This window comes from Ptychodera flava, chromosome 10, assembly GCF_041260155.1.
Source record: "Ptychodera flava strain L36383 chromosome 10, AS_Pfla_20210202, whole genome shotgun sequence".
Taxonomy (NCBI): domain Eukaryota; kingdom Metazoa; phylum Hemichordata; class Enteropneusta; family Ptychoderidae; genus Ptychodera; species Ptychodera flava.
The window spans coordinates 17566983-17592819 of record NC_091937.1 but is presented as its reverse complement, the minus strand read 5'-3'; the positions used below and the strand labels follow the sequence as shown (position 1 = coordinate 17592819).

At 38.2% G+C, this 25837-nt stretch overlaps 3 protein-coding genes across 4 annotated transcripts in view; 1 reads left to right on the top strand and 2 right to left on the bottom strand.

Moving 5' to 3' along the window:
• LOC139142159 (single-minded homolog 2-like) overlaps positions 1-7148 on the bottom strand; it is a 96645-nt gene extending 89497 nt beyond the window's left edge. The window contains exon 1 of the mRNA XM_070712011.1: positions 7070-7148. The gene's annotated coding sequence lies outside the window, so the exon portion shown is untranslated. The remainder of the gene's footprint in view (positions 1-7069) is intronic.
• A 1742-nt stretch (positions 7149-8890) lies between these two features.
• Positions 8891-15860, bottom strand: LOC139142136 (small ribosomal subunit protein uS15m-like). 2 transcript variants are annotated; one of them, XM_070711973.1, is made up of 7 exons: positions 15567-15860; positions 14496-14582; positions 13785-13866; positions 12970-13018; positions 12336-12417; positions 11467-11525; positions 8891-9378 (listed from the first exon to the last, which is right to left on the bottom strand). In XM_070711973.1, the coding sequence occupies exons 1-7, from the start codon at positions 15751-15753 to the stop codon at positions 9097-9099; spliced, it is 828 nt and encodes a 275-aa protein (XP_070568074.1). In that variant the 5' UTR covers positions 15754-15860; the 3' UTR covers positions 8891-9096. The 2 variants fall into 2 exon arrangements, with proteins under 2 accessions (XP_070568074.1, XP_070568075.1); XM_070711974.1 differs by having other exon boundaries at positions 14496-14579.
• Positions 15861-18890: 3030 nt separating this feature from the next.
• On the top strand, positions 18891-25188 carry LOC139142135 (SH3 domain-containing protein Dlish-like). The gene is made up of 4 exons (XM_070711972.1): positions 18891-18958; positions 22324-22914; positions 23548-23654; positions 23998-25188. Exons 1-4 carry the CDS (start codon positions 18907-18909, stop codon positions 24160-24162), a joined length of 915 nt encoding a protein of 304 aa, XP_070568073.1. The 5' UTR covers positions 18891-18906; the 3' UTR covers positions 24163-25188.
• Positions 25189-25837: the final 649 nt, after the last annotated feature.

The window sequence follows — 25837 nt, the reverse complement described above, 5'->3', positions numbered from 1 at the left end:
TAAATCAAATGCCGATTAAAATACTATAGAAGCACTCGGTCTTTAAGCCATTTCTTGGTTCCCCATACCCCTTTCCTCGAAAAGGAAAAACGCGATAGTACACTCTGGTCATCTTTGGGTCATGTGGAAAACTTGCTACACCCCAAGGCGCCAAACAGGCTGGGCCTCACGCCGGCACCTGCGACTGGAAAGCTGTATAGAATATCGGATAAGTCCTCTGTCCATGGCCCGCCCGCTTTCGCTTTTTAAATCTCGGACCTTCTTCTTAAGCTGAGGCATTATCCTTCTGTGCCCGGATTAAGCTGTCTTTTGTACGACTTTTTTTTAAAACCGCGTGCATCCACCATCGTCTGCCCGGTCATCGGTGACGGATCGTGGAGGCGCATGGGCGGATTGTCCCCAAGTTGTTTACTTGAAAACAATCTGTGCCTTCAAACTTATCCTACCATATGTGCCACTTTAATCCATGTTAAATTTGTCGTGTTTTTTAATACTTTATTTATGTTAGTATTCGACTTTGAGAAACAATTTTTTGGGGGTTTTGCAGTTAAGCCAACATGAGGTGGATTCCCATTAGTAAAGAAAGAAAATTAATATAAAAACACGGAACAACGAATCTTCTATTTTTGAAACATGAAAGATGAAGAGAGATATTCGATAAGAGGTGAAATCCATGCCATTAATGGCCAGCCCCCTTTGGCTAAACACAACATCGCGACTGGTACGAGTTGCAATTGATAGGAGAAATGTTTAAAAGAAAATTGTGTTCAATTTTATTCCTACTGCGAAATATTAATAGTCCTGTATCAACACTGAGATGTGACAGTCACACGCGATTACTGATCGGTCGTTAACAGCGGTGTTCTGAGTTCTGCTTGGCTCTGCTAGTCGGCCATTCGGTTCTCCAGTGTCCAGTTTTCTGCTTGGTTCCTTAAAAGGGGTCTTGTCTTCGACGTGGGTCACAACCTTCGGAAATCTGGAAGCGATCAGGACGCACTTCCCCTTGGTAACTCGGCGTGAGTGGCCATAGTTGCTCGTATATTCGATGACAAGATGGCATCCCTTACAGCTGCGTGAAACCCATCAACATAGTACATAAATTATGACATCTTTTTTGGCAAAATTCTTCAATTATTTCATCACGAGCATATCCATAAAGCACCGTAACACGGTGAAGCTGCTTTTGCGGTTCAATGTACTAGAAGTGCCATGAATAACGAAAAAATAAACCTTGCACACAGCTCATTTTTTATTCTTAATGGAAATGCGAAAAGGCATGGAATTTTGTATAGCCTATATGTGGTTTGAGAAAGTCTGTGGTCGTGATGTCGATTAAAATATCAGAAAACAGTGTCTGTCTGGAGCGGTGAGTTTCAAAATGGCGCTCGCGACAACTCTTTTTGCTGATAACCGCGCGTTTAATAAAACCTTGAGATGCACTGATTGGCGTTAATTCCATACGATCTCACGAGATCAAGGAGACCTTTCAGCGAAATGAAGTTATAGAACTTGCTGGCTTGTCAAACGAGTGACGCAACATCGGAAGAATTAGACGACATTGCAACAGAAGATGTATAAAAATGTTGCTCTCTTCACGGCAGCTATTTTCATCCACCGAGCTTTCAAAAGAAAGCCAAGACAATGTTGTGTTTTGTGACAGCAGCATCACCTGACATCCATCACGTCGAGAAAGCTTCATTGGCGAGTTTATACACAACGACCACACGCACGCCTCTACAAGTGTTAATATGATCTCGTTGTTTAAAACGGGGATTCTCGCGAGGCAGCCGCGAGACACATTACAATCACTGAAACACCTTGTGTTAAAAAAAGTTAAGGGACAAATTCGTGACTTAGCTCAGTGGAAATTGATAAATGGTGATAAGGAGCAAAAAAGGACGCGAATTAGACTTTCCTGCGTCAAAATTACGCGAAATTTGAGATTTCTAATACCTTCAGCTCAAACTGTTGACCGCAAGCCTTTATATGACGATCATTACCCGAAAAATATAAAAAAATCAAGAAAGTTGATTTAAAAAGGCTCCTGACACAATTGTGTCGTATTATAAGCAGAAGGTGATGACACCGGTCCTTTGTTGCAGCTCTATAAGCAAGCTTTCCTGGGAGTAATAAGGACATTTAAGACTTCGCCAGTAGCTGTAGTATCGCTGAAATGTAATTGAAATCGATTTTCATTTACAAACGAAAGTATTTCCGCAAATTGTAAAATTATAATACAAACCATCCGAAAATATGTTTCATCGGTTATATCTGTGGCAGGGTAATTAATAATATCCATGCGCATACACGGAGGAGACGCTATTAAGCAAGGGGGGACTTCTGCCAGCCGTTTCCCGTGCGCTCGAAATCGGAGACTGGCTCTGCAGCAACGGTGCAGTGGTACGGCTAATAGAGCGCGTACTGCGGCTACGAACTGTCTGGAGCCTGTGGAATCTACATCAACAGAGCAAAAGTGTTGAATTTCGAGAAACCATATTCGTGCAGGCCTAGGGAGAGGTTCTTACCGCAAGGGGATAAATTTTGAGAGCTGGATTCTGTAAGAGGGGTTAATTTTTTTACTCAAATATATGGGAGGCCGCTGGGAAGATTGTATATGGGATACTTTAGGAAGAAACCCTAGCTCCTTTTTTAGTTATTAATTATGGCAACGGGGAGTGCGTATTTACCGGTTGACAAGCTGCGTTGATGATTACTCAAAGCCTAACGAATTCCAACTTTTGAAATCTACTTAACTTTTGATGTAATAATGAGCGTGAATTGGAAGAAAATTAAAAGATTGCATGGCCATCTGAGCTTGGCGAAATGTGTGACGGACAAAGTCGGAAAAGTGAATTGTCGTCGGTCGAAATGAGACTTGTAATCACAGTCCCTCTGGATAGAGGGACTGTGTTGTAATGTACATGAGTTGTGCAACATTTGATCGGGTATCATCGGTATATTCATTAGAGAAACGAACTGAAATCAACGAACCTCGTGTTGTCAATTTCAATAGCTTTTTAATATACGACTATCACTTTTTACATTTTTGATTGACGATTGGGAATGGGGTATATCGGGACAGTCGGTCATTCAAAGAGTGTTGTTCATCCGTCAGATCTTAAACGGTTCGGCCGTGGAACAGGGACGCTAAAGTCCACAGGGGAAAAAACACTTAATGCCATCCTAATCGGACAGAGGCCAGGGCGAGGATTGTGCACGCTAGATTAGGCAAAGAAAACCACTTCTGATTGGAGCCAACAACACGCCGAAGCTAAAGTTTACCAGGCTCAGCCCACTTAACACTGGCTGAAATAACAACAGTGATTTTTTTTAACTTTGGCACGAAGCATGACAAGGCAAGTATATCGTCAGCGGAAGACGTCAGCTTTACAGAGCCACGACAAAGTATGTATGCGTACTCAAATGTTAGACAGGTACAGCAAAACTACCCGCCATCGTTAACTTGCCCCGCGGACAACAACACCATTCCATTATTGGCTATTGTAATGAAATTAGCATGTTTCGTCCAATGTCGTCGCAGGTGTTATTTGGTGGCGAGTTTCTCTTAAATGTAACTTTTGTGTTGGTGTCTTTTTTATGCCTTGTCTTTGTGTGGTTTCTGCCTTCTAAAGGTACAGTGTTTGTGGCGACTTCAAAATCAATTGGCCCAGCACAGAGTAAACATAACCCGTCAAAGGTATTGATAGGCGATACCGTCCACGCACTCACAGCACCTGTCCAATTTCATGTTCTTCCGTTTACCTGCTTGTTCATTTATGTTTCAAATCAAAGTTGTCATGGATGAGATAAGTAGAGGTATGTCAAGCTGTAGAACGTCTGAGCTGTAATTAGTCTAAAACTTTCGCAGTAACTTCGTTCATAGGTTCGATTGAAAGTCACTACTAGTTGAAATTAACATCATCCTCCTAGCGTTTTTATTTTATTCCCGTCAAAGGGCGATCCTCTCTCTCTCTCTCTCTCTCTCTCTCTCTCTCTCTCTCTCTCTCTCTCTCTCTCTCTCTCTCTCTCTCTCTCTCTCTCTCTCCCCCCCCCCCCCCCCTCTCTCTCTCTCTCTCTCTCTCTCTTCTCTCTCTCTCTCTCTCTCCTCTCTCTCTCTCTCTCTCTCTCTCTCTCTCTCTCTCTCTCTCTCTCTCTCTCTCTCTCTCTCTCTCATCGTTATAGGTAGGTGTGAATCTTGAAAACTTTTCCAGTTGCTCCCGTCTGAACGTTCACGATAAGTAAAATAAAGATTAAGGACTGAGTTCGCGGGCAATTTTAGTTTATTTCAGAATAAAAAAAAATCATACCCCAATTTAATAGTACCACAAAGTCGAATCAAGAAATGAGATTAAAGTAACAAAGATAGTTGAACTTTGTCGCAAAATGTTGCGCTAGATGATTAACAACTAGTATATAGGAAACATTTAAAAACGTTCACTTGATGCCACTTTAAGTCTAAATGACTAGTTGTACTAAAAGTCTAAAAATCTTCAGGTAATGAGAATAAACATTAAGAAATTCATCTGTGATAAGGATAGTGCCTGATGACTTGAAGTGCTAAATGGGTACATTTTCATACCCGTTTTTTTTTCTTTGAAATACTACGACAGAGTCAACTCGGTTCTGAATTTCATTGAACTGACTGAAGGATGTTCATTGAATTAATATCCAGCAAGTAACTATGTAATATCTGACTACTTTCGCTAAAAATACATACGAACAAGACATCGTGATCAGAAGAATGGTATGGAGCAATTTACACAATGGGTCGGTTACCGTAGAAATGCTGAACATGAGACGTTCCGACATGCCCGGTAAATCGGGATTAGAAAGAGGGAAAAAACCGGCCTAGCGAAAAATTAGCTCCAACTTTTCAAACAACGGGAAGTCGCACCGACATAATGGAAACCTTTAGTAAGTTACGATAGATAATTAACTTGTGTTTCTAAGTCGTTTTTTGTCGGTCAGAATAATGAAGAAAATCTAGCTACCTAATGGAAAAGAAAGGCCTTACAAGACAAAACGATTTTATTTTCAAACTAAGGCGACCAAAACTTGCCATTAAGTTCGTCAGCCCAAAGACATCATGTGAAATTTAATAGCATTTCTCTCAGCCATTTGGGATGAACGAATACCCCCTCTCAAGATTGTTCACATTTCTCATTCCCTTCAATTTCCGATATTTTGAAATTTGCTATTTGAAAAGAATTTGTGATACTATATAAATATTGGGAAAATTAGTTGGATTGACTTGATGGGCGGTCCATCCATTTCGTAAAAGAATTCGAGAATTTGGCGTACATACAGTAACCGCTGATGTTATAACATTAGTATATATATATATATATATATATATATATATATATATATATATACACACACACACGGTAAAAAATTATAACAAGTAGAAAACGACTTAGGCGTTACTCAGAGTTTCACGCTTCATGTGTTCTCTGTAGCGATCATCAGACGAATATATATATATATATATATATATATATATATATATATATATATATATATATATATATATATATATATATATATATAATTCAATGAATGAAGGAGAGTAGAACTGAAAGAGAGTAGAAATTACTTTACATAGAGTTTTTACTCGTGCCAACGAGTTCACCCGTTATATTTGATATTAATTTCGTAGTATACAACATTTATTCCGGCCAAGGGTACTTTTAACCTATTAGGTTTTTTTTTACTCTGATGAAGGCTATCTGTGTATTGCTGAAAAGAATACTGATTTTCTCATCAAACTAGAACCTTGCTTGCACTGTCAGTGTAGAACAATCTAGCTTCATCCTCGACGTCGACAAAGATAACAGCTCCAGGTAAAATCGAATACCATAAAATGTCAGGGCCAAAATTTCGAGAAAACAGATCATTGTACAAAGCCAAGACGCACCCCTTTGGCATTTTATTTTCGTTTTGCATCGCGTCGCACCCGTCACACAATGTCGGACTTATCCGAAAGCGGGTTGTAAAGGATATAATTTTAACATCTGCCAGGATTAGAGCGAGAGGGAATTGTGCGAATGGGAGTAAAGTAAACGAAGAGCGTTGATAAAACCATGAATACGATTAGGATCAAACTAAATCATAATCATGTTATTATTTCCAATCTTCCTTACTGATGACGAATTGCCCCACGATTGTTGTTTCATAACCTCGGCAAAATGCACTGAAACTTTCTGCACTCTGTTTCTGTTCTCTAAAAAATCACTTGTTTACGATCGGCCGTTTCTGAAAGCCACAATGACTTCAATATGGTGACACGCTGTCTGCCAAGGCAGGTTGGAAAATAGTTCGCCTCGAACAGAAACCACACAAATCCGGATGCAGGCATGAGGTCCAACGGAAGAGCCACAATCATTTCAAGTGCTCGTTCAACTACAAAAGACAGCCGTTGTCTTTTTTCATGACAAGTTGACACGACAAAATAATTTGTGTACAAAAGTGCGATGATAAAGGAATTAGTTGGCAAGTCAATATATATTGTATTCATTGAGGGCCGAAGGTTAAATGAATACCACACTTACACGTTAAATTGCCACACTCTTATTAAAATGGGACTTTTTTGTCAATACAGGGCAAATGAACCGTTGCAATGCTGACAACTTTGACAAGAAAACACCCTATGACATAGATCACCTGCAGAAGATCTGAAGGAAAGCAAAAATCGCATACACTGAGACACAGGGAGAAAGTATTTTTCCGAATAAAGGCCGACGTTTTGACGTGACCGTTTACGTGAAAAACGATCGTGTTCTTTCGGCATGCTGATCGGAACAAATACAGTGATTTTGGAGAAAACGACATGATAACATTCTTTTTGTATTTAGAGAGAATAAAAGATAAGGTTGTTATCATTTGGACATTAAGTCGCTGAGATAACAGAAACGGCGCAAACGTTGTCAATTTTCTTCGCTCGATAGCACAGGATACCAAAACGAAGTAATCTAAAGGCACACTGTTGACAAAACTTAAACACCTCCGACGGAAAATGGAGCATAAAGTCTAGGAACGATAAAAAATAAATAAATGATACGCACTGTACCTTTATTCGTTAACGGTGCTGTCGCCTCAATCTCGGAGTGGGTAGTATCTCTGCAGAATGTAATACCACACCAGAAATTGGTCAAATTTTTATGGTCGTGCTCGGTGCGCCCTCATGCGACCACACTCTTGCTATCTCAGGATCACTTTGTCTGCGTCCTTGTAGTTGTCAAATCACAGACTTAATTACTTTCTCAACGTGTCGATTTTATTTCAATCACCACTTTTAATCCGGGTAGATTTAATCAAATTCTGGAGCGTATCAACACCAACTCTTCACCTCCGAGAATGGCTTGTCGTAGGTGGCGCTGTGTAACCCACAATACTGCACAAGCCTAAGGATTGATTTCGATCATCGGGGTGAGGAAGTGACAGCCCAAAAGTGTTTTTATTCCCTTTTTAACAAAATTCTGCAAAACACTCTGACAGACTTAAAGACACCTTAAAAGAAACAAACCCACAAACCTCTGCATATCTAAGTGCAAAGTCAACTGATTTTTTTATACTTTCATTCATAAATGAAACTCCAATCTCATCATACTTGGCCAGACAAAAGATAGACCTATGCCTTCTCCAGAACAAATCATAAGGCATTTTAGCAAACAAATCATGGGAATTTTACAAGTTCGGTAAGCCCATAATTGAAATACATAAACGCCTTAAATCAAGACTGAAATAAATCTTCAGACTATTTGACATCTTCATGTTTCGAGATCGTATATCTGCTTGTAAAACCACAAAGTGCATTTCAGCTAAATCTGTCATGATATGATGCATCAAACAGTGCATCTGCGCATGAAATACAAACTTACTTCTTTCCTTTGATTTACAATGGCTGATGGCTGTACGCAACATAAATATGATACAATCCACGGTCCCTACGTTACAATCCAAAGCTGTTCATGCTTCATAACATGAATGGTGATAGACAACATTACACATTAGTCTGCAAGCATCCTTTTGTCTGTTGTCGAGAAAATTCAGATTATTGTCTTTTGGAAAGAGTTTGAACGTTTCTAAGTTTAAATGTTGGTTTTTCCAGCTGCAGTACATCTTCAAAAACAATTGTAACTGGCCTTTCTTGTCTCTGTTTAATAAGTTTAAATTATAGTCAACCTGCTCTTGCACTAATACTATGAATTTCCATGCCTAGGAAGAATAGAATGCACCACCAAACTGGCTCAAGTAGGTAACAAGAGTTATTGACAAAACATTGGTTTCTGGTCCTTGAACATGTCGTTTGTTTCAACTAAAAACATCAGTATGAGATCGCCACAATCATTTTCTTTGACAACAAAATACTTCTTCAAGCACACATAGAAGGCAGTTCCACATTTAGAGGCCATTAATTTCAAAAAGTTTAGTAATTTTAACTGATGTGATATTGTGAATGATCAAGGGTTGTGTGTTTACTGTTTGGGCCACTTAAATTCTTTGTTTGCTGTCCTTTGATTTTTGAAAAACCTACCAGCAAAGGGAAAAAGACAAAAACAGACAAAAAACACAAGTGTATTAACATAAGATTAATTTTAGTTTGGTTCCTTTTAGAAGAATATTTCTATTTGTAATACCGGTAGTGTTAACATTGTGTTTGTTTGTTTTTGTTTGTTTTCTTAACTTTCTCTGAAAACCTACAGCAGACGGACGGTAAACAAAGAATTTTATTTAAAGTGCCTTATTTGGGGACACTATAATGAGAATTTTGTCAAACACAGCAAAAAAGTAAAATAGACACAATGCGCACATCTCAAAGTAACAAAGGCAACGACCAGAAAGAAATCATTTTTTGCGGGAAAGCTAAACATTACAGACATAATCACACTCTTATTTCCAAACTTTTATTTCTCCACTGCTCTGGACCAGAACAATAGCAAACCAAACTCTTCTACATTTCTGAAATCAATGTAATAAATGTATGACTTAAAATAAACACCCAACCTAAAGTTTAGAATTTTTTGCAGACAAAAAGGAAGGCAAGTTTGCCACCGAGAGAAAAAATCCATCATTTTCAATTATTTATTTTCACTTTCAGTCTGTTTTTTCAAGTTCTTCAGCGTCTGCATCCTCAATTTTCTGTTTAAAATATTCATAAAGTGCCTTTTGTCGATCGTAATAAGCCTTCTTCTTGACAGCCCTCTCTTCCCGTTGTTTCTTGCTGAGTTTTATGATTTTGCTAGGGGGTACTGAATATTGGATCCCTAACTCCTTGAGCAACCACTGAAATCTGTCGTAGTTGTTTCTGCGGAGATAGCCCAGTAGTTTGTTTCTTCTGTCAATTGCCATTAGCAACCTGCGTTTGTTGAGCATATCCTGCAGACAATAGATAAACATCAAAGTAAATATTTGTTTCAATGGAACATCATCGTTATCACAATCATCATCATTATCACAATCATCATCATTATTATCACAATCATCATATCATCATCATCATCATCATTATTATCACAATCATCATCATTATTACCACAATCATCATCATTATTATCACAATCATCATATCATCATCATCATCATCACAATCATCATCATTATTATAACAATCATCATCATTATCACAATAATCATCATCATTATCACAATCATCATCATTATCACAATCATCATCATTATCACAATTATCATCATTATTATCACAATCATCATCATTATCACAATCATCATCATTATCACAATCATCATCATTATCACAATCATCATTATTATTATCACAATCATCATATCATCATCATCATCAGTATTATCACAATCATCATTATCACAATCATCATCATTATTATTACAATCATCATATCATCATCATCATCATCATTATTATCACAATCATCATCATTATTATCACAATCATCATCATTATTATCACAATTATCATCATTATCACAATCATCATCATTATCACAATCATCATCACAATCATCATCATTATCACAATCATCATTATAATCACAATAATAATCATTATCACAATCATCATTATCACAATCATCATCATTATTATCACAATCATCATCATTATCACAATCATCATCATTATCACAATCATCATCATCATTATCACAATCATCATCATTATTATCACAATCATCATATCATCATCATCATCACAATCATCATCATTATTATCACAATCATCATTATTATCACAATCATCATTATTATCACAATCATCATCATTATTATCACAATCATCATCATTATCACAATCATCATCATCATTATCACAATCATCATCATTATTATCACAATCATCATCATTATTATCACAATCATCATTATTATCACAATCATCATCATTATTATCACAATTATCATCATTATCACAATCATCATCATTATCACAATCATCATCACAATCATCATCATTATCACAATCATCATCATTATCACAATCATCATCATCATTATCACAATCATCATCATTATTATCACAATCATCATATCATCATCATCATCATCATTATCACAATCATCATCATTATTATCACAATCTTCTTCATTATCACAATCACCATCATCATTATCACAATCATCATCATTATTATTATCACAATCATCATATCATCATCATCATTATCACAATCATCATCATTATTATCACAATCATCATTATTATCAGAATCATCATTATTATCACAATCATCATTATTATCACAATCATCATCATTATTATCACAATCATCATCATTATTATCACAATCATCATCATTATTATCACAATCATCATCATTATCACAATCATCATCATCATTATCACAATCATCATCATTATTATCACAATCATCATATCATCATCATCATTATTATCACAATCATCATTATTATCACAATCATCATCATTGTTATCAATCATCATCATTATTATCACAATCATCATATCGTCATCATCATCATCATTATCACAATCATCATCATCATTATCACAATCATCACATCATCATTATCATCATCACATCATCATTACAATTATCATCATCATGACCATCATCATTATCACCACCACCACCACCATCATCATCATCATCATTATTATTATCACAATCATCATCATCACATCATCATGACCATCATCATCATTATCACCACCACCACCACCACTACAACCATCATCATCATTACCACCACCACCACCATCATCATCACATCATCATGACCATCATCATTATCACCAACACCACCACCACAACCATCATCATCATTACCACCACCATCATCATCATCATCAACAACATCATCATCATTTTTGTCATTATAGTGTATATCTCAAATAATAATTATGATGATGATTGCATTCATCATCACAACAATTCAGCCATATTTACCAAATTTGATGTGAAAAATCTTGACAGAAATTTTTCAGAATTTGCCTGATCGCAATGGAAAACCTCTGCCCTTACTTACCTTCCTGTTGTGCTTCATGTGTTCTGCCAAGTTTCTGATCTGCAGCGTCAGGATGGCAACTGATGTACGGAAGACACAGAGAGAGAAAAAAACAATGATAAAGGAAGTCAGGAAGATCCAGTGAACATTTGATGAACTCCTATAATATTTGGTCCCTAAGTTCATTTTGTGGGTGTTAGCAAATAATTGAACAGATAAGCAGTGGTTTGTAGCAGAAGGTCCTCTAACTTGTAAGAACGTTGAACCCTAAGAGTCAAACAAGGGTATTTCTGACGCATGCAGTTCTATCATTCAACACGGAAGCCTGTATCTTATTCCTCATTGTCTTCAGTCTTTTAAACATACAATTTGTCTCACTTTGAAGGACTCAGAAAGCTCTTCATGTCCCTAGCACATCTGCATGTACTATGTTCTATGGTTCAATCAATGCTGAGATTTTAGCTATCATTTTGGCTTAACCTGGGTTGCCCTCCCACAGTATGTTTTCAGAGACTGCTGTTAACCCCTAGAGTGCTGTAACATTTTTTAACCAAATTTTTTTTGTGGAACATTTTACCGATTTTTATGAATTTTTCTGTCAGTTTTATGGTAATTTTGGCCCAAATTGACATCACATTTCATGGGCTACAGGTTTTTATCAAAATTTTGGCAAAAATCTGAAAATTGACTGGGATATATTTTATAAAGGTGACAAAAATTGACTTTTGAGCTCAAATGGTTAACCTGGTAATTTGACACTGATGAATTTCTTGAAAAAAAAGAAACAGGGAGTGCATCCTGAATTCTAAAACCCGTACAACTTGTTTTGAAAGAAACCTGAGCTGAATGATTTAGTTGACATTGTAACGGAGTAAGCAGTGAAAACTTACTGTTCACTTCATGTGAGGGACCATCTTCACTTTCACGGACCCTTTTCTTCAGTATATCTCCCTTCAGCCGTTGTATTTCAAACTAAAAGGAAAGCAAAAAAGAAAAGCTTTACAGAAATATGCAGATAAACAGTGCTATACAGTACCAAAACACAGTGGCTCTCAGACAGTCATCCCCATGACCCCTTGACACAGTTGACACTCAAAGTTACAATGCGCCTTTGGGACAGATATTCAGACTCTCAAATTTTTCCAACTCTTTTCTGATCTACAACTTGTAGAGGCTCCTTCTAAAGTTCATGAGTAGTACTTTGAAAATCGAAAATTTGGTTTTCCCCTAAAAGAGTTAACAAACAGATAGTGGCCATTTTGAACTTCAAATTTCTGTAATATTAAGTAATTTGTTCCTCTCACACCAAACTTTGCGCGGTGACCCTAGATTTTTGTTCTTGATTTGGTAAGAAAATGGTTGAGAGTTTCGTCAAGGAAAGTTTGAGCAAAAAGTTTAAGTTTTTCACTTTTGAGGCATATACTACCTATGAAACCCTAACCCCCATCTCTATTCCTAGCCCCTACAGATGCATTTTGAATTCTCTGCTAAGGATGGTGTGTCTTATATGTTGGCACTACTTACATTGCTTGCATACTCTAGTGTAAATAGTTTCTTCACAATTTCATCAGCACTGAAAAATAAAATCAGAACAGAATCAATTTTGCCTCCCTAGGACATGAATCGATAATATAATGCAATAATCACCATCTTCCTTCAGAAAATTAACTGTCTCTACATACTGCAAAGATTTAGAAAACTTGTGACAAACATTTCATATGTTGCCAGTGTTCTCGCTCTTGAAGTACCAACAGATTGCGCAGGAATACACTTCTATCTATACATGAGAAAATCCTTGTATGATGAACAGGTAAAACTGTTCACATTTGTGAAATATCAGATCAATGAAACACTTTCTGAATGTATCTAATCAATATGGAACCTGCTGTTCTGACATTTGGAGTTTACATTGCTTTACACTGGTCCCAGCCAGATTGACATCCTGTAAATCTCTGTTACGTAGCATGTGACAAACTTAGACAAACCAGACTCCCCTTGTCATGTCAGATAGACATGTTAAATGTACACCCTCATGTAATTGGTTACTTGATATACTTTGTCTACTGAGGAGGGGGAGTCCTACAAAGGCAACTTCACAATGTCTGCATTTTTTTATCCGAGTACTGCACATCTCATTCTGAGGACGATGCTTTCCATCTGAGTCAAGTATGTTTCTACCTTTATGTGTTTCTACAACACTGACCACGATCCATTAGCTGGTCTCTGTAGGGGCTTGCATCCAACACTTTACTTTTTTCTTATTCAGCACACACAAAGGAACTAAAGAAATAGCACCCAACTGAATACTGCATTCAATCTACTCCAGTTTAGACACTTACTCTTGCAACTCTTCCACATCTTCAAATCCAAGTTTGTACATGGATGGATCCACTTCTACATCTTGAAATCCCTCATCAACCACTGCAAGGAATGAATATGACTTGTCAGTGACAAAAAGAGAAGAAAAAATATCCTGCCTTCCAAGTATTCCCAACCACCACTACTACTGTACTGATCATAACACTTGTCAACATTCTTGATACAAACTAGATTCAGGCAAAATAGCTGGACCAAATCTTGTCAGCTATGAATGAACTCTTTGTGTAAATATTTTAGTTATGTAGATTCTATTAAAAAATGTCCTCCCTTACAAAATCATTGCTGAGGTTTGATTGTAACTAAATAGCCTCCAAGAGTGGAAGAAGTAAAGTTGATTTTCTGATGACTTCAACTTGGTTGTATTTTGTTAGAAAACTTTCTTTATTCCATTGACTTGAACACCCACCTATCAGTAATTAAAACTCTCTATTACACAGCTGATAGCAGACAGAATGCATGAATACTTTGACAATGTAATTTCTTGTCATTATCTATTTCAAGTACATGCCTTCTCCATATCAAAACCTGATGCTTGTAAGCAGGGCTTAAGCAGTCATTCGTTTTGATGACAATAAACTGTACATCACATTTTTTGCCGCATCAGCAAAATTTTTACATTTAACAATTCCACCTTTCATCATTGAAGCATACTTTAGAAGTTCATAACTCACCTTTCATAGGTGGTTTTCTCTTGGATATTCCTTTCATTGTGGCATAGGTTCTGTGTTGCTTCCAACACATCCGCCTGTCATTTTCTGCTAAACAGAGGAAAGAGGTTATGGAACATCAACAAATATGGATTTAATATTGATCAATTTTCTTTAATGATAAACATAAAAAATGTCTGCATGAGTCAAGATTAGTGGATACAAAACTTTGATATGAACTATGGGTTTCCTAGGGACTCTAGTTACACACCCAAACCTCAATGATTCCCTAGGTTACCAATGGTTAGTGTGAAATGTTTTCTGTATCCATCTATTATCCATCTTCCTTCCCTAAAAGGGTCCACACTCACCATTGATAACAAAGGCGTTGGGCCAAACCATGGTGATGACAGAGAAAGGGTTAATTAAACATGGTTTTTCCACGGTAAATTGTAAAACTATCAAAATTGGACCTGCACAGATGTCCAGAAGGGGCAAGTAACACCTGCGATGTATTGTAACCTAGTCAAATGCGTAAATATAGTTTTTGGTCAAAACTGCAACTATTATGATTGGCATGTGTCACAATAGTACCTGTTGATGAGTGGTAGCTATTCAGCCATATGCAATGGAATATGTCGAAATTTAATGGCTTTACAGCCCAAGAGGCCAAACCGTGTCATATCCTACCCTCTTTACTTCACTGTACACTGAACTCTCAAAACACCTGTTGGGCCCCCCCCCCCCCCCCCCCCCCGGCTGGAGATGCTTTCCCCATCCATGTATTGATTGGTTGAGGCATCGTGATCACGTGAGCTATCGAATGAAGGGTTTACTGGGATCTCATTCATGACCAGTACAAGTTCGTCATATTCCATGGAAAAACAAGTACTTGACAAACGGGATATCGAATTTGCTTTTGGCGTGTTGTACGTGACCTCATGAAAAATGTCAAAAGCCGGGGTCATGTCAAACGCGACCCTGCCGTGTCGTCCTTGTCATTATGTTGCTAAAAGATAATTCTCTTCGATTTTTGCAACAATATATCAAAAATGCAACTAATATTCTGAAAATATTTCAAAGATATCGTCTTACCAAGCCTTTCTTTGGAAATTTTCGCACGGGAAAGTCCTAACGCTGAGGACGCTGTCGACATGCGTACATTCGTCACACAACACGTCCGTGTAAAACTCGAGGCAAGATCGTTGATTGTTTTCGGGGAAATGTGCTTCTTGGCTACAAGTGTAACACTGCAACTCGCTAATTGTCTTATACCGATCATTTCAACCGGACTGTGTCCCAACAAAGTACGAGTGCGTGGCTTTTCTCCTTATCACCTACTCCTTCAACACGCACTACAAGCGAGCTTGCTTATGACCTTCTTTGACCTTTGACTTATTGTCAATTTGTTTGTGAAGTGTTTCCTCCACCAGTCGTTCCTCACTTAAGGGGAAAACAATTTTATTGGGGGGGGTGGAGTGGACAATTTTTGGGGAAAAATTGTCGGCAGGTAAAGAGGAAGAAGAAAAAAAACCCAATAATATCTTGAGAAAAAAATTGATCATAGCAGACCAAAGAACAAAAAAAATTGTCTCAAAACTACTTGGGAATCTGACTTTCTCATTTCTCTAGTGTTACGCCTTACGCGGCATTAACATTTTCATAATACATAAGGAAATCCAACGTCTTCAATGTTGGATTGTTGACTATTGTTACTCAAACACTGGATCATACAAAACATATAATAACAATACCAGTGTCCAATGTCATTTTCTAACAGGCTTGCTTAGTGCAAAACAAATTGAAGCACCTACCTCAATTTCAATAAAGAATTAATTAAAGACAATCCTTTGTTTTACACAATCTCTGATGTCCTCTAATTTATTGGCATCTGTCCTGTGCTCACTTAGAATACTACTCGTTCTTTTTATATTTGTAGTTATTAACCAGTGACAGGTGCAGCCAACGGAGCTATTCATCGAAAAAGCTATTCCAGGAGCAATTTTTGAGGGCCGGGGAAATTTTAATTTTGCTAGGGCAGGGGACATGTTTTTAGTTGGAAGGGGAGCAAATTTTAGTTTTTTTTTGTAGGGCAGGGCGGATATCGGTTGATTATCCTGGGGACAGGGCTTGGCGAAAAACGTTTTGAGGGGAATTGTTTCCAGGGCAGGGGAAATTGGCAAGTTTTTTTTTCGCCACAGGGCGAGGGAGCTTCAAAAATTCACAGTGGGGAGGGGAGACAGGCAAAAATAAGTGGGGAGTGGGTAAAAATGAAGTTTGAGTGTGGGAGAGTAAGTCGAAAAATTTTCTGTGGGAGGGCAAATTATGAACAGCTAATTAATTACCCTCTTGACTTCAAATTAGTCAGTTCACATTATTTGTCATGCACAATATATCTTATCATAGTAAGGAACTTTTTAAAAGTGCATTGTTCGTTGGCTGCACCTGCAGTGACATGTAACTAACTCAAAAACCGCATATTAAAAATCTGGTAATCACAAAAAATTGCTTTACTGCCATATGTGGAAAAAAATTGTGCAGGACAGACAATAGAAAAAAAATTGCTGCCACAGTGGAGGAAAAAAATTGCTGCAATACACATTTCCTCTAACCCCCCCCCCCCCGAAATCAAATTGTCCGGGCATGAAAACTACCTGGATGACTTTTGGAGTAAAAGAAGTCTCAAAATTCCAATCAGCGAAAGAGTTTGCCGTAGATATGATTGAGGCCTAAATGAAATAGATGATACAACACGATTGAGCACACTTGAGCGTTGTGCAGTCACATTGTGGAGCGTTTAAGTGGTAGTCCTATTTCTAATTTTTTAAAAGATCGTGTAGAAAAATAACGTGAAGCATTTTGTTGTGCCATGTTTAAACCTGAATTAAAACGAATATTTTTGTTGTTCTGCTGTGATCACGTTTGAGCTTCAGTATACAGGTATACTGCGCCTATCGAGTGCACATGTTGTGGGTTCGAACCCGATTGAAAACTAGCCGTATTTTCTACCCTGGGTTGATAGTTCTGCTGGTGGACAGAATTGTCCCCGAGACTACTCGTTCGCCCAGTTATAGCGTTGTATTCATGACTTCGCTTCGATAAAGTCTGTGTGTGCAATGTGTGATAGTGAGCGTACGTGCGTGAGTGCTTCACGAACTCTACAACGTGTGGAGCGGTCGCAGTCAGAAAATGTAACAACTTAGCCTGCTATTGAACCACCCTTTTTAGAGTGGGGATTTAGCCGTGCGGTTTTATCTGTTGCCTCCCCGCTAGACGACTAATGCCGTATGTTGTGGGTTCGAACCCGATTAAAAACTAGCCGTATTTCATCTGGCTACAGTATGCTACAATATTCTCCGACCCTTAGAGAACAACTTGGAGCAATTTTGAAAAAAATATCAATATGTGGGCGAGAGAGAGCTAGAAAGCAAGATGTGTCACAAATCATTAGGCCTAAACTAATCATTAAACAATATAACGTACCCCTCCCTATTAAAAATGGACGAAAGCAAACTTTGCTTGATGTAATGTACGAGGCAAAGCCGAGTACATTATGGAGTGCCAAGTTTCCTTTAGTCCATGATAATGAGCCGGGAGGGATACGTTATTGTTATTATTTTAAAGTTTTGTCAATGTCAGTGAATTTGTAAATGGAAAAAAAGACATCTGAAGTTACAATACTGAAAAATCGGATACATTATAAGTAATAAACGGGGATGACGTCACAAAATTCCCTGGTCTTAAATAGTATTCCAACCTGAAATCGACTGATTGAAAACATTTGAAAAAGAAAAGAAAGGATGTATATATATATATATATATATATATATATATATATATATATATATATATATATATATATATATATATATGTAATACATATACGATATATATATATATATATATATATATATATATATATATACACACACACACACACACACACACACACACACACACACAGAGGGATATGAATACTCGACCATAGTATTAATAGTAATGAACGCAAAAACAAATCAGACTCTCACATTTGCTTAGACAGTTCAAATACGTTTGTCACTGTTTAAATCTGAAGTAAGGATATATGCTTCCTACTTGGGAGTTCTAGATACAGTATGTAGAGACTTGCGCCGGTTGATTTAGTCAAATCATTGACTTCACAGAATACGCTATAACGCATCTTCTTGATAATACTGAGCGACCCCAAACTTTTATTTACATGGAACAGCATTATTCTAATGTATTGATAACTGATCAGTGTCCTGAAAGTGTGCTTCACAAAGGAGAAAATTGCTGGCGCTTCTTGCCATTGAGACTTCATTCAGGCAGAGAGCAGAAGTCAGTGGCACGGTGAAAGAGTTGGCGGTCAAAGGTCGCCCAGCCTTCATTGTCAGTGAAAGTAATGAATAATTCATTAACGTCGTCTCGATTCAATATGGCGTTCCTTTGTAGGGCTCGGGTGTGGAAGGGCAAGAAAGGCAATAAACGTAAGTACACGGAGGTTGTGATTTCTCGGTGAGTTTTTGACGAACAGGGTCGTCCGACATCGTAACGACAATTTTGATCACAATTTCACGAACAGAGGGAGGTTGTAAGTATAACGAATACCAACACACTCTTTTTGAAATCGTGCTTTGCCCAGGCTACTACGTATCAGGCAAGTATTGTTGTGAGTTTAGTAGTAGTAGTACAAGTCTCACTCCCATTGTTCACCGTCACCGATTTTACGAACGGATCGTTCACTCGATTGACGACCTGAATTTGTCACCGTTCGTCCTTTACTTCAGCCCGCAGACTGTTTAATATCGCCTTTGACGGTCGTCGAATCGAGTCTTGTCTCGACACGTCATCGAAGGCTACTATTTTTACCACAGATCACTTGTCAAGACAATTACAAGGTAGCAGCGATAAGCACGATATTATTGATTTTTTCCACGCTGTCATCTGACACCTTTCGTCGTGGACGCACTTTGTTTTTTGTAGCCGCACATGTATGAACTGGGCCATGGATTAACTTTGCTGATCGTTGCCGTATGTGGAATTGGGATCACCGACCCCATAAATCTTGTCGGCCGGTCACCGGGCCGTGGCAAGATTTTGTTGTATGTGGACAGATCCATGTTATAATTCACATTATCGGAAAAAAACCCAAACCAAAATAAAACAAAACAAAACAGCACAAAAACAAAACAAAACAAAACTTATTGTTATTGCTAAATGTTTTAATGAATTGCATTATGTAAGGGCGAAATTAATAACAGTTTATTTCTTACAACCTATTTTGTAAGCTTATGCCAATTTATGGACGAGTTGGATTTTGAGCTGCGACCGCTCTTCGAGGGAGTTAATTTTTTATGTTTTCCAGATGTGATGCCGTGGTTTTGATCACAAAAAACAATTGCGACCTTCAGAGTAAGACCTTGTCAAAACAACAAACTGGATGTTTAAAAAAGGGTAACAGATTTTCCATCATTGTCATGTTGGTGAACGACTCGAAAAGTCAAACTTTTGTGTAGCATCATGAGTCTGATTTATCCAGAGACCGGTTTATCTTGTTGGCATGGTAACATCATAAAGTTAACGGTTTAAACGTGGGTGTTCTGTTATGGTCATCGGATACAGATGCCCTCCGCATGAACCTCTGTTCCCAATAACAAGACGCCCACGACGCCAGTCTGTCTGGCAATGCACGTGGCACAAACTGGGGCGGACGGATGAGACCGGTAACCCTAGCCCTGGAATGGGAATTGTGGCGAGAGGAAGACTGCGTATTTCCCACGCTCCGATGTCATTCCAGGATCCACCAAACTCAAGATTAATGTCACTGAGGTTTTTTGGTGAAAACTTGCATATTGAAGTTGAACTTCGTGACTTGTTTTAGGAGTAAATACTTTGTACTCCTCTAAACCTATGGCTGTGATCATGAACCTCACAAACTGTCATTTCGAATTGCTATGTATAGTTGTCGGCACACATGGTTTCCAGTAAAGTTTATTGGAAGTCCTTTATAGATTATGAGCAGATATTATCTCTTTTACGAGTCTGACGGATCCGGACATTACTGAACATGTTTTGAATAATATGAGAATGTTTTCATTGATCCAACTCATCGAAACGGCAAGGTGAAAACACCCACATTCAGGTATAGGTAGGAAAAAAGCACAAAGAAGCTGAAAATGGATAAGACAATCGCCATTTTCTCCAAAACTAGTGTATTTGTGGATTGAGGAAAATGAAAAGATACTATATACTCACGGTGTAGAATTAAACCTCAAATGATTATGGTTAAATTTTAATGATTTGTTCACTACTTTTATTTTGTATATGTCAGATGCAAGTTCTTGTTCTACTCCCCAAAGCATGTCGAAATATCTACTGTTTAGCTTGTCAACACAGCCTCTTATAAGTGTAAAATGCACTCTTATTGTTCACATTTGTGAATTGAAGTCCACACCACTTGTATTGTCAATAGTAAAAACACTAGTCTACAATGTATAGGCCGAGTTGACAATACTGTGTATCTCATGCTTCGGGGAGTACAGCATGCATGTAGTTGACATACAAAATAGAAATACTGAAAAAAAAATAAAAGCTCCATCCAGCTCATAGCTCTTTAAATAAAAGACACGAGTTGTTGCGTACATTTCACACACTGCGATGTTCACGAAATCCAATCGACGATCGAGTTCAAAACCCGCGAGATCTCTCTTGCATAACGCAAAGATGTAGGCCGAAAAGTATGAAGACGTGGAACCAAATTTTTTCCAAGCAGCAACGTGGAGTTCAAACAGTATGTTAACAGTCTGGTGTGATGGTTTCGTTAAGCTCTTCTCATCCTGTATTTAATTTTGACCGAAACATAACACTTCAAGACATGACTTGCGACAGGTCGTTAAAATGATTTGTTTTGGTGCAAAAACTCCCAATTATTTTCAACTTTGTAACATTCGCACGTACTTCGTTTGTTGTAGGGCCACTTGATCCTTTGCTCCTTTTAAGTTGCTCCTGAATTACATCTGTTGGTCTTAAAGTCTTTTTCCGTAAACGTTGCACCCGTTTTGTTTAAACGGGTCATTGAAAGGCATTCTGTGGCGTCTGTTGGGGTTAGTATGCGCCTCGGAAGTGATGGACTTAAACTTTTGTTCAAACTATTCCTCAATGATACTTTCAACCATTCTCTTTTAAAATTAAGAATAAATATCAGGGGTCACCGTGCAAAGTTGGGTAGCCTACTAGAGAAACAAACTACCACGGTCTCTTTTGTTGAGGGACCGTGAAACTACCTAAAGCATTTTACCGATATTTGAAATTCAAAATGGCCGCCACCCTACATGTGTTAACTCTAGGGGTGAAATTAAAATTTTCGATTTTCCAAAAACTAGGACGGTTTTTGTTACACCAAGAGCTTTAAAATGAGCCCCATGAAGTGGTAGATCAGAAAAGAATTGTAAAAATTTGAGAGTCCCAATATTTGTCTCGGGGCGCATTCGACCCTGGTGCGATAGGCCTACGCGTTTGTTCATGTTGTTTGCTGAAATGAACCTCGTAGCGCAGTGCGACATCTGTGATTGGTGAGCACATGAATGTTCATTTCAAAACCGAGAAGTTCCGATGTGAACTATTTTCCTCATTGATCATCCTTAGAAACAATAAACACGAAAACAACAACAACAACAACAACAGCAGCAGCAACAACAACAAAACACTCAACTCTCGTTTTATGCGTGTTGTCACTATTACTTTTGGACAGAAATGTATGTTTTAAGTTGCTCGATGTTCAACATTGTAGTTTTTTCTTAATTTGCACTACAATCTGACTTTAAACACTCTTCCTTCCCATTCCTTCCCACAGCAAAGCGGTTTCCAAAAGATGCTTTATTCGGCAGGATCACGGGCAGCGATAGCGTCGACACGCTGGTCAAAGTCGGGATAAGCAAGGAACTCGGGATCGAACCACAAACCAGAATGAGGGTCTTGCATGATTTCACGCCTTGTGTTAACGATGAACTTGAAGTGAAACAGGGAGACATTGTTCACGTTTTGTACCAAGAAAATGACTGGGTTTACGTCATCAGTGATAATGGCGGGGAGGGTTTTATACCTTGCGCGTACTGTGTACAGCAACACGGAGAACCTAGTCAAAGGCATTACTCTTCTGCCCGGCCGGCAGAGACCGAAATTCCGGAGGAACCCGACAGTGAGGATACCGCCCTCTTGAGTCCGGCGAGCGATTTGAATCTGCGTACGTTCAGGAAGACTCCTGTGGGACAGTATGTGGTTCTGTTCAATTTTATCGCCATGGACGAGAATGACGTCAGCGTTCAGCGGGGAGAATCGGTGACTGTGTTGAACCGCGACGACCCGGATTGGATTTGGGTGATGAAAGCTGACGGAAGGGAAGGGTTTGTGCCGAGAAAGTTTCTTGCCTCGGATATTTCCAGCGGTAAATTTACCATCTTTTATTTTCTCATAAAAATATCTTACTATGCAAAGACTCCTAGAGCCCAGGTTAGGTTGAACATCAGAAACGTGGACAAATGAATTCCCCTCTGTCGAAGATTTTTGAAATTAAACTTCATTACGCACTAAGTGGATAGATTGCCTCATTGATTTGTAAATCACGGGTCTTGTGTTCCTGTGCTTCGAATTTAAGAGGCTGATGTTATGAAGACATGCACCACTATGCACCAAAAACCGCCAGCAGGTCCTTGCATCTTTTGCCTTTTGAAAGATTCCCTTCTAAGATGTAAAATCTGCTGCCGCTTTGCCTGACATGACGAGAAAAACAATAACAACAAACAAATAAAAACTTTAGTTCCCAAGGTTGCCCCGGCGCATTAGAGACCATACACCGCAGTACACCAAAGTTAACTTGACAAATAAATATGGAAGCAAGAAAAAATCAGATTTTTACCTCCATAGACCTTTGAAGTGAATTATGTGTAGAGCTGATCTCATTTTTCTATTGCATATTCAAATTCATCCGACGATAAACGTCATTGACCTTTGAACTCAATGCGGCAATGTTCAACTGACATCTTTATGTTAAAATCCATATTGCGACATTTTCTTTCAGTAAGTTACGTCGACCTTGACGGACTTTCAATGTCATCTGACTCATCCAAAGATGAAAGCGACCGACTCTATCACGGCACTGAACTAGTGGCTCTGTACGACTATCAGGTAACCATGGTTACTTTCATCGTAAGCACCTCGTTTATTTTTAAAAAAGTTTAAAATATGCGACCGCTATTGATTTATGTTATCTATAATTTTGTTTCCGTACCCATTTTTAAAACGGTTCGTCCTTCGTTTCCCATAAACTCAGAGAAAAATACTGCTTGATTTACTTGTTTACATCGAGAACGATTGACAATGTCATGGTACTATGTTCAATGCACGAATGATACAAAGGAATAGTGGCATAGATTCACAGGGAGAGACTCCGCCGAGAACATCGCATCCATGAAGTCTCCTCCAGTTTGTTTCTCATGAATTTTCATTTCTTATTATTTTATCACTAAAGGGAACGGCGCCTGACGATTTGACTATCTCTCGCGGTGAATATCTCATAGTTGACCTATCCAATCAGCAGCAGGATGGCTGGTTATGGGCGTATTCACCTCGTACCAAGAAGGAAGGTTATATTCCCAGAGCCTACGCTCGGCCTCCGGCCACAACTGCATTGTAGTGCGGCTTTAGGAGATTCGTCTAGAACGAGAATGATGGACTCTGCATCTGAACGATAGTGTTAACAGTTAACACTCATTCGCTTATGAAGAATTTCACATTTTCACCAACTGTTGAGTTGATTTGGTGATTATAAAGGCTTTCAGTCGTAAATATTGAACCAGGCATATAGTTCATTAACATATTTTTAGTCATTAATTATTAAAGGAAAACCAACCTATTTATCTAATGTTGCCAAATTTCCTCGAATATTTCACGTGAATTTGTCTTTTAGTTGCCTGGAAGGCCATAGAGATGAAAAATTTCCATCCAACATGTTGCCCTTTCTGATAAACACCTTAGAAGACGGCTGTATCAGACGAACTCTACTTCGTCCATAATCTCTCAACAGCAATCAGCTGTAGAGGAATTCTACGTCACTGTTGCATGGTCCTAGAGGGACCGTGGTTACTGCTTCTCATTATCGTCGCTGAAGTCGTGGAAATCCAATTTCTTGCATCGGTCATAGGCGTTACAAGTATGACATGTTCACAATCAGCATTAATCCAGACTTTTAGCAATTTTGAGTTCAGTTGAGTTTGTATATAGCAATTTTGGTTTCCTTTGAGTTTGTGATGATATTTTTATATAAAATTTAGCATTTCCGATACACGTTAGATGCACCAACTGCCGTTTTAATTATACAACGCAACATGACTAGAGTTTTCAGCAATACTTGCAACTAGTACGCATACGAAATGTTTAAATTTTGTTGACATGTTATTTTGACAAAATGGGCGTGTAACACGCCTTGCTTCGCGCTTTCTCCTTTTTTTGGAAAAATTAAAATTTATTCATGACATGAAACCCAGATAGCAGATATTTTCCCCTTCAGCATTAAAAGTCATACACTGTGCTTTCTCGCTTTCCTTTCTAATGCGATAGCGCCACCTATCGATCAATTTACACAAACAACTCAGGCATTCCAATCTAATGCAAACTGCTCGTGTTCTATTTATTGTAATAAACTTCTGAGAATTTTTATAAAAATCAATGTCTACTTGTTTTCTCTCGCTCGCCAGTCCTGGCAGGGGATTGCGTTCAGGCAAACAGGAAATGACTGCGTTGTGTTAAAGTGTACACACATCCATATCCAGGGCAGTCAACCAGACGATGTTGAGAAGTTGTAACATTGGTATTTTACAAGAAAAATGTGATATTCTGAGGTATTTTGAACCAAATTAAATATTGGAGGGGAAATAATACTGTTCGAAACTGACCGTCTCTCTACGATTTGAAGATTTCCCCTACCGTCCATATGTTTCCCCTATCCTTCTAGGAAATCACCCCGTTTCTCCTCCACCAAACAAAAAACCTCAGCATTGTTCTCTCCGGCTACATAGTCCCCACTGCATGCTATCTCTTTGCCACATGTATCGTATTTCCATATACTTTAGAATACGAAATTATCTTGTTTTACAGAACAAACATCATCAACATATTACCAAAAGTCCATCCATTATTAACTTTTATAAAAGGACGATATATCAACCAGTATTTATATAAATAGTTTAAGCGATATTCCGGAAAATGGCGATCGTCCTCGACATTCCAACCAAGCACGGATCTCAAGATTTGTCCCAAAAACCTTGACTCTTGTATTTTCAGCAAACAAAATTCCGGACGCGACTGTATTT

What these genes read in the sequence shown, in the direction of transcription:
- LOC139142135 (XM_070711972.1), top strand. Translation starts at nt 18,907, where the DNA reads ATGGCGTTCCTTTGTAGGGCTCGGGTGTGGAAGGGCAAGAAAGGCAAT. An exon ending in TGCCTCGGATATTTCCAGCG is followed by an intron (nt 22,915 to 23,547) that starts GTAAATTTACCA and finishes ATTTTCTTTCAG; the next exon opens with TAAGTTACGTCGACCTTGAC. An exon ending in TGGCTCTGTACGACTATCAG is followed by an intron (nt 23,655 to 23,997) that starts GTAACCATGGTT and finishes TTATCACTAAAG; the next exon opens with GGAACGGCGCCTGACGATTT.
- LOC139142136 (XM_070711973.1), bottom strand. Translation starts at nt 15,753, where the DNA reads ATGATCGGTATAAGACAATTAGCGAGTTGCAGTGTTACACTTGTAGCC. An exon ending in GAGAAAACCACCTATGAAAG is followed by an intron (nt 13,867 to 14,495) that starts GTGAGTTATGAA and finishes CATTCCTTGCAG; the next exon opens with TGGTTGATGAGGGATTTCAA. An exon ending in GATGTGGAAGAGTTGCAAGA is followed by an intron (nt 13,019 to 13,784) that starts GTAAGTGTCTAA and finishes TTTATTTTTCAG; the next exon opens with TGCTGATGAAATTGTGAAGA.